We start from the raw sequence: 8,205 nt of genomic DNA on the forward strand, positions 1-8,205 counted from the left end.
CCAGCTTCGTTTCCAAATTTCATCAATGCTTCCCTATCATGTTCATAGACGCAATTTCCTTTTCCAAATTCTTCCCTTCATCTTCTCCTTCATTTCACGTGCCTCTCCTTCTTCATTTCCTTTTTTTTTTAATTCAACAATTTAAAATGTGGCATTTTTATTTTTTTTTAAATTGTTAATTACACACATGGCATGTCAAATAAGCGTTGACTTGGTCAAAATTGACCAAAAGAACCAAAGATGCAAATGAGCTAAATCTTAAGGGGCCAAAATTGTAGTTTCGTACATAGGGGCCAAAATTACAACTTTTTGAAAGTTAGGGGGAAAAGTAAACTTTAGCCTAATTAATATTACTAGTTGTGTTTCAATTTATTTTGGAAGTGGAACAGGAAAAGCTTTTATTTGTTGATGTTGTTGGAAGCTTGGTAAATGAGTTTAATTTGTTATTTGGTGTTTGAATTTATGGGTTTAAATTTTGTTAATTTTAAGTTTTTTTTTTTGTTTTGATAATGAAGGTGATGAATTTTTCTAGGTATATTGATGAAGATGATGAATGTTGTTGGATTTGATGATGAACATGATGAATGTTAACGTTTTTCCCACAAGATTTAATAGAATGGATTTAACTAATGGACGAAGGTAATTTAAAGGATCAAATTGATGCAAAAATGGACTAAATTGAAATTATGTAATTAAGCCAAAAAGAAAAGAAAAAGATGAGGAAAGGGATGAGGTCATGCACATGTTTGTCTGATAGTGATGATTCTCTACTGGTTACAGCTGTATTCACGACATTCTTCTTCCAATAATCCAAAATTCTCATTTCTTTCAATTTTTATTCCAACTACTAATTATTTCAATTCCCTATACTTAATTCAGATAATGTTTTTTATCTACCATACTCAGTTATGTGTTCATACACACTTCCCATATATGGCGGTGCTATTTTTCCTTCTTCCTCATCAAAGACAGCTGTTTTGTTTATTTTTTCAAAACTTGGGTTATTAACTAAATATATAATGTCTTGGAATTTTTTAATACATGTTGAAATTAAAAAAATATTAGAACCAAGAGTTAAAAATATTTACCAAATAACAAAATTTTACACATAAGAGACGACCATCAAAGTGTGATGATAGCTTGAAAAGGTTGGTATTAGTATTAGCTGGTGATTATTGTGCAAAAAAAGATGGTGATTATATATTTAATTTAATAATAATCAAACACTCACTGTGACTCATTAATAAGAATAAAGATATTATTGCCTAAAAATAAAATAAAGATATTATAGTCATGTAAATATAACTCCCTTAGTAGCTTCATGAATATTGGAATGCACATACTGTGGTTCAGCTTCATGGATATCGGAATGTATAGAGATCAAGAGTTCGCATTCTGAATTTTCCACTTTTCGACATTTACACATCATGAGTCTAATAACTAAACTATTTTATTTTTAAAAAAAAAACATAGATATTGGAATGTAGGGGTTGTAGTTTGCACTTTAAATTTTACACTTCTCAACATTTAAATTGTAAGAGATTGACCAATAAATTAGATTTTACACTTCTCAACATTTAAATTGTATGAGACTGCCCCTAAACTACTTGACTTAAAAAATGAAAAAATAATTATATTATAAAATTGTTTAAGCAAACAATTTTTTAGTTTTTGAAGATATTATTAATCGCATTACATATATAGAGAAATTAATAGTTTGTAAAACGATTCAAGTAAAATGATACTGTGGTATAACATTACTTTCGTTTAATATGATCCTTAATCTTATTCTTATATGTTTATATTCTTATTTTGTGGAATCTTACTATAAATTTTATAGCACATAAAAGTACAACTTAATTAAATCAAAACAAGTAGCATTTCCCTTCACTTCTGTTTATTTTTTCTTTTTCCTTTGGATTACAATGAACTTTTTTTTTTGTCAAGTAACCTAGTGGTTAGAGTTCAAACAATTAAATTGTGAAAAAGTGGAGTGTCCGGAACTCAAGCTCGAATCCCTGCATATAAAATGCAATATCTCTGCCAACTGAGCTAAACTCGCGGAGATAGATTACGATGAACTATTTATTCGTAATCCGAACTATATACTCCTGTTAAGTTTACCTAATTTTCAGGTGACATTAATGATATTTTCCTAAAACAATTAATGATATTTTTTCGTAATATGATTAATGATAACTCGATACTTCACAGAAAGAGTTACAATGAAGGATATATGTTTTGATAATAAACTTTCATAAAAACTTCAGAATCTTTAAAATGTGGCCTGGAGATATTTGTTAATATTTTCCAAAAAGAATAAGTAAAAACATATCTAATAGAGAGAAAATAATCAACTAAGAATTGGTTTTATAGATGGTTTAGGTAATGCTATGTCATCTTAAACAACTTAAACATATTTGGTCCAGTGGTAAAAATTTAAACAATTTTTAAGAAACCAACACTTTAATAATTTTTATTTAGTTTAATTGTATACTCATTTTTAATTTCTATACAAAGTAGTACCTTGATTATTGAAACTACGTTGCACAAATTTATGCAACATACATTGCCATGTTGTTCTCCTCCAATAGAAAAAAGAAAATGTTTTTTTTAAGATATTGATTTCTTCCGATAAATGTTTTTCTATAGGTATTAGACATGAATGAAACCCTAAATTAAATGGTTAAGAGACATAAATATCAATCCAGATTAAATAATATTCAATAAAAGCACATAAATTGTTAATTTTGACGCATCTCAATAATAATTTTCCGATCAATGTACAAACAAATTATTCAAGTTTATCTTTTACTATTGAATCAATAAATTTCATCATATTTAATTTAATTTAATATTAAAAATTATTTATCAAATAATGAAAACTACTTTTATATATATACATCCTCCAGTCACTATTATAAACAAAACTTTGTATTTCAGATTCATTCATTAAATGATGTATTTGGTCTATAATAAAGATCATATATATCATTAAATGAATGTATCTGAAATGCAAAGTTTTGCTTATAACAGTGATCGGATGGTGTACATAATGATAATAGTATATAGTAGAAGATTTATCTTTGTTAGACATACATTTGACCAGAAAACAAAGATGATTGTTTTACCTAGTTGGTCTGTTTCGTGAAAAATAATGAAGTGGTCATAATTAATTAATATAATTTAATATAGTATTTTTCAGTGTTCTATAACTCTCTCTCTCTCTCTCTCTCTCTCTCTCTCTCTCCTACAAAGCATTTGTAACCAAAAGCAAAGCAACATTGAAAGAATAGAGACAGATTTGTTGGCGCAAACATCTCACTGATTTTTCGGTAATTCTTCTCCTTCTTCTCCTCGTGATCTGTGCACTCTCAGCTCAATTAATAACCACTGCTTCATTTTTCATATCATTTCACTTTTTCTTCAAAACCCCTTCTTCAAGTATCAATTTTTGCTCCTCATTTCAGCTTTTGGAATTCAACACTGCTATAAAGGTGAGATTTTTTCATCTGGGTTTCTCTTTTTCCACTTAAAAATCCATTCTTTTTTTTCTGACACTTTATTTTCTTTTTAATTTTTTATACATGTATATGTATGTATTTATTTATTTATATGTAGAAAGTTGGTGCATTATATGTAAAGTTGTAAACTAAGTTAGTTGAATTTGCATTTTGGTGGAATACTTTATCTATCTATGTATGACTTTGACTTTTGTTTTCTTGTGTTCCTGCATGATCGTTCCTGTTCTTGTTCTTGTTCTTCACTTATTGCTTTTGTTTTGTCTGATACTATTTATGGATTTGATTGTTAAGACACATTTTTCACTTGGTTTTATGTCATCATCACAATTGACTGCTTCTGCAGCTGTTTAGCTTCATTCAGAAGTTCCTCAATTGCTTGGATTTGTGGTACTTGATTTGTTTCAAAATTGACTATTCTTTTTGTAAATTATGTTGGCTCAATTCCTTAAATCTCCACTCTAGGGTACTTGAGATTGTTATGGTTGGTTCAATTTCTAGAGTTTGTTATGGTTAGTTGTAATTGTTTGTTGTTAATGTTATGGTTAAATTATTCACTCATCAGATAGGTTCACTTGTAAGCATCATTACTTGATAGTTTCACATGGTTGAATTTTTATAGTTTTTTATGTCAATCATAGTTAGATAGGGACTTGATGAATCTAAAGCAAAAGCTCTTCAAAATTTACATCAAAGTTGAGCTAACACAATGGTTCAGTTGACTTTGTTTTTTGGTTATTCAATTGAAAAAGATTTACTTAGAAACATGTGATAGAAGTTTTGGATGAAAAGAGCTTTTAACCTTTAAACAAATTTGAGCCAACTCCATAACTTATTTGACTCTTTTTTTCATCTACCAAATTTTGCCTCACTCCGAAGTTCATGTTGTTTCATCTATCTTTCATCAAAATTTGAGAAAACTTATGTGCCTGGTGAATTAAATAGATCGCTCGCACACAAGTACTGAAATATCAGATGACACTTCAGGGAGAATTGTTTGCTAGACATATTATCGCAACCTTGGCGACCAAGCCATCAAGACTTTGAACTTTGTCACCCTTATTTTCTGTAATTAAATTAAATTTCAAAACAAGGAAAAGTGAGTCTTTTCCATTTGCTACACTCTAAACCTAAGGTCTTTATACATATTAAGCCATTCATGTGTTTGATAGCAACCTAGGCTTATAGTAAGGATTGTTTCATGTATTTTTTAAAAACAAATGATGACATATTTTCTAACATTTCATTTATTGGACTCCAACATGCCAATATACATTTAATATTACTGAAATTGTCTTTTTGAAGACTTCTATGCATTTCTTATAATCAACTCCATTATTTACAACTTCAGTTAGCAAGTAAAATAAAAAAAATGCAGATTGTGATTAAGGAACACAGTTTTAACTGACTTTTTTTTTCCTTATCTATGAGTTCTAAGGAAACATAAACTATCATAAAATAAGATCTTTAGAATTAAGTGGGACCTGTCACCATGTATCAAAAGATAACAAAGTTGATGGTTATTTGTTGAAGGGTTTGATCCATTGTGGGTTACATTGCATTTGCAAGAGGTCAATTCTATGACACGAACCTTTGACCTCTTAAGTCACATGGCTGCAATTTTATGTTTTAATACTAATCAAACAAGTGCGTGGTATATTTTGTTTCATTCCTGGTTTGATTAACAGTTCTGTCTTATATTTAACAGGCCATCTGAGTTTTGCGAAAATAGTACCAAAGATAAAATGACGGGTCTGTTGTGACAAGTATATGGATCCCCAAGCCTTTATTAGGTTGTCGATAGGCTCTCTGGGTTTGAGAAGTACTGGAATTGAACTGAGCACTGGAAAATCCGGAATTCAAAGACTTTCTTCATCTTATGTTTGTGAGATACGACTTCGAGGTTTTCCTGTTCAAACATCATCAGTCCCCTTGATAACCTCTGCTGAAGTTATACGTGATACACAGAACATTGCTTCAAGCTTTTACCTCGAAGAATCTGATTTAAATGCGTTGTTAGCTCCTGGTTGTTTCTATAATCCTCATGCATGTTTGGAGATCGCCGTATTTTCAGGGAAGAAGGGATCTCATTGTGGAGTTGGTGTTAAAAGGCAGCAAATCGGCATTTTTAAAATGCAGGTTGGCCCTGAATGGGGTGAAGGGAAACCTGTGATTCTTTTTAACGGATGGACATGTATTGGCAAGAACAAACAGGAGAATGGAAAACCAGGTGCCGAATTGCATTTGAAAGTTAAACTAGATCCTGATCCTAGATACGTGTTCCGGTTTGAAGATATAACAACATTGAGTCCTCAGATAGTTCTGCTGCAAGGATCAATCAAGCAGCCAATCTTCAGTTGCAAGTTTAGCAAGGACAGGTGATATGAAGTGTTATACTTTCGATTATGAAAACTTTTTAGAAGTCATGACTTAATTGTTCTCACATAACTGGCATTCAAATTTTAAAATCAAGTAACATGTTGTCATAGAACCATAACACTCCATGTCCTTGGTCCAAATATGTTGTTTGAGGTACATTTATTTGAAACTAAGCTTGCAGCATGATTTAGGTTCTCCTGACTGTGTCATTCCTACTATAAAATTAATCACTTTGCATTAGAGATTACTCCCTCTGGCTTTTGCAATAAAAAAAAAAGGTGCTCTCTATGTCCCATTATGAGTGTCACATTTGCAAAAAATAACTGTTTGCGAATGGCTGTCTATTTCAATTTGCAATGTATATATAACAAAAAATTTCTAGTTGTACCATCTAACTAATACTATGTGCATCACTCACAAATCACTATCTTTCACTTTGCATTTATGATAATAGTGAATATAAGGTTAATTTGGTAAAATTGTTATTCTCTTTCTTTCATTTATAGTTTCTCCTTAGTCTGTGTGAAATAACCAGATGTGACACTCACAATGGGAGGGAGGGATTAATTTTTTGTGATAAATAATTCACTTTTGTCTTCTCTATTAAAAAAAAAAATCAGTTTTTTTTCCATATATAGCAGAAGTTTTTGTTCTTTCTACATAGTCGAATATATTTTTCTTTGCAATCTGAAGCATGGACAAAACAGAACATTATGCCGGAATGTTAATAAAATGCATGTGTATCTAAAAGTTTGTTACTAATAAAGCTTTTGATAGTTATTAAATGACAGGGTTTCTCAGATTGACTCGTTGAGCACATACTGGTCAGGTTCTCCTGACATTTCTGACTTAGAATCGGAGAGAAGAGAGAGAAAAGGATGGAAGGTGAAGATACATGATCTATCTGGTTCAGCTGTAGCTGCAGCCTTCATAACAACTCCATTTGTTCCATCTTCAGGTTGTGATTGGGTTGCAAGATCCAACCCGGGAGCTTGGTTGATTGTTCGTCCCGATGTGGTTGGTAGATCCGAGAGCTGGCAGCCATGGGGAAAGCTCGAAGCATGGCGCGAGCGCGGAATTAAAGACTCTATATGTTGCAAATTCCATCTTCTATCCGAACCTCAAGATGGAGGCAATCTTCTTATGTCTGAAATACATATAAATGCCGAAAAGGGTGGCGAGTTTTTCATTGATACTGAAAAACACATGAGAACCGTGGCTTCTGCGGCAAGTCCGATACCTAGTCCTCAAAGTAGCGGAGACTTTGGTGCACTGAGTCCGGTTGCTGGAGGTTTTGTCATGAGCTGTAGAGTTCAAGGTGAAGGAAAGCGTGGCAAGCCATTAGTACAGCTGGCATTGCGACACGTGACGTGCGTGGAGGATGCTGCCATCTTCATGGCACTTGCGGCAGCTGTTGACCTCAGCATTGAGGCATGCAAGCCTTTCCGAAGGAAGATCAGAAGAGGGTTTCGGAACTCTATTTGACAAACAAGGCTAATGGTAATGGATGCTTATATGCCTTTGCTTTTCATTGATGTAATATTTATATTTTATAGAAATGTACAGCATAAGTTACCACACATTGCTCTCTTGAGAAAATCGTCAACTCATAAGCAATGTGATTTATTTCGCTATATGACAATGTAACTTTGTACTATTAAGATGCACAAAACAAGCTCTTAAGCTAATCAACTTCTCTAAAATTGACCTCCATTAATAACTGTTATTGTCATATGCTTATTTTTGATTCATTACAGATGTTAATTGGGTTCATGAATCATGAGACACATTATACATTGCCTATAGACTGGATATACGTATAGTTTTATAGTTTTGTTGTATAAAGTGAATAAAAAAAAAAGCACATTGTCTAACTACCCAAGTATAAAAAATGGTAATGTATCTATCCTACTCTAAAATTGTATATACTTATTGATGTGTCTGAGGCACTAAAGTTGTAGGGTGTGGTCACCATTTGCCAGTGCCATAGCGATAATTTCGTTGCTAATTATGAAAGTATAGGTAGTAGATGTCAAGGTGAATGGAATGATAGGGTATGGCTTGAACTCAAGATACAAGTGGAATATTTTTATTTTTATTTTGTACTGCATGAGGTAATATTGATGTTAGCAAATCATTGAGTAGTACTTCTTGCCTACTTGGAGTATATCTTAAGCTTCTAGGTAGAGCTTAAATAAAACTTTCGTTTGTTAAGAAGAAAAAAAAAATGTTGTAAATCAGTGTATTGAACATTATAAAAAAAACTATATCAAGTTAAAATTACACTTTTAATTAACAATATTTT

At 31.6% G+C, this 8,205-nt stretch overlaps 1 protein-coding gene across 4 annotated transcripts; it reads left to right on the top strand.

The window, feature by feature from the left end:
• The first annotated feature begins 3,226 nt into the window (after nucleotides 1-3,226).
• On the top strand, nucleotides 3,227-7,632 carry LOC25500177 (uncharacterized). 4 transcript variants are annotated; one of them, XM_024772348.2, is made up of 4 exons: nucleotides 3,227-3,335; nucleotides 3,471-3,497; nucleotides 5,230-5,899; nucleotides 6,692-7,632. In XM_024772348.2, exons 3-4 carry the CDS (start codon nucleotides 5,292-5,294, stop codon nucleotides 7,383-7,385), a joined length of 1,302 nt encoding a protein of 433 aa, XP_024628116.1. In that variant the 5' UTR covers nucleotides 3,227-3,335; nucleotides 3,471-3,497; nucleotides 5,230-5,291; the 3' UTR covers nucleotides 7,386-7,632. The 4 variants fall into 4 exon arrangements, with proteins under 4 accessions (XP_024628116.1, XP_013443975.1, XP_039684690.1 ...); XM_013588521.3 differs by having other exon boundaries at nucleotides 3,230-3,497; XM_039828756.1 differs by lacking the exon at nucleotides 3,471-3,497 and having other exon boundaries at nucleotides 3,239-3,335.
• Nucleotides 7,633-8,205: the final 573 nt, after the last annotated feature.

This window comes from Medicago truncatula, chromosome 8 (assembly GCF_003473485.1).
Source record: "Medicago truncatula cultivar Jemalong A17 chromosome 8, MtrunA17r5.0-ANR, whole genome shotgun sequence".
NCBI classification, from domain to species: Eukaryota; Viridiplantae; Streptophyta; class Magnoliopsida; order Fabales; family Fabaceae; genus Medicago; species Medicago truncatula.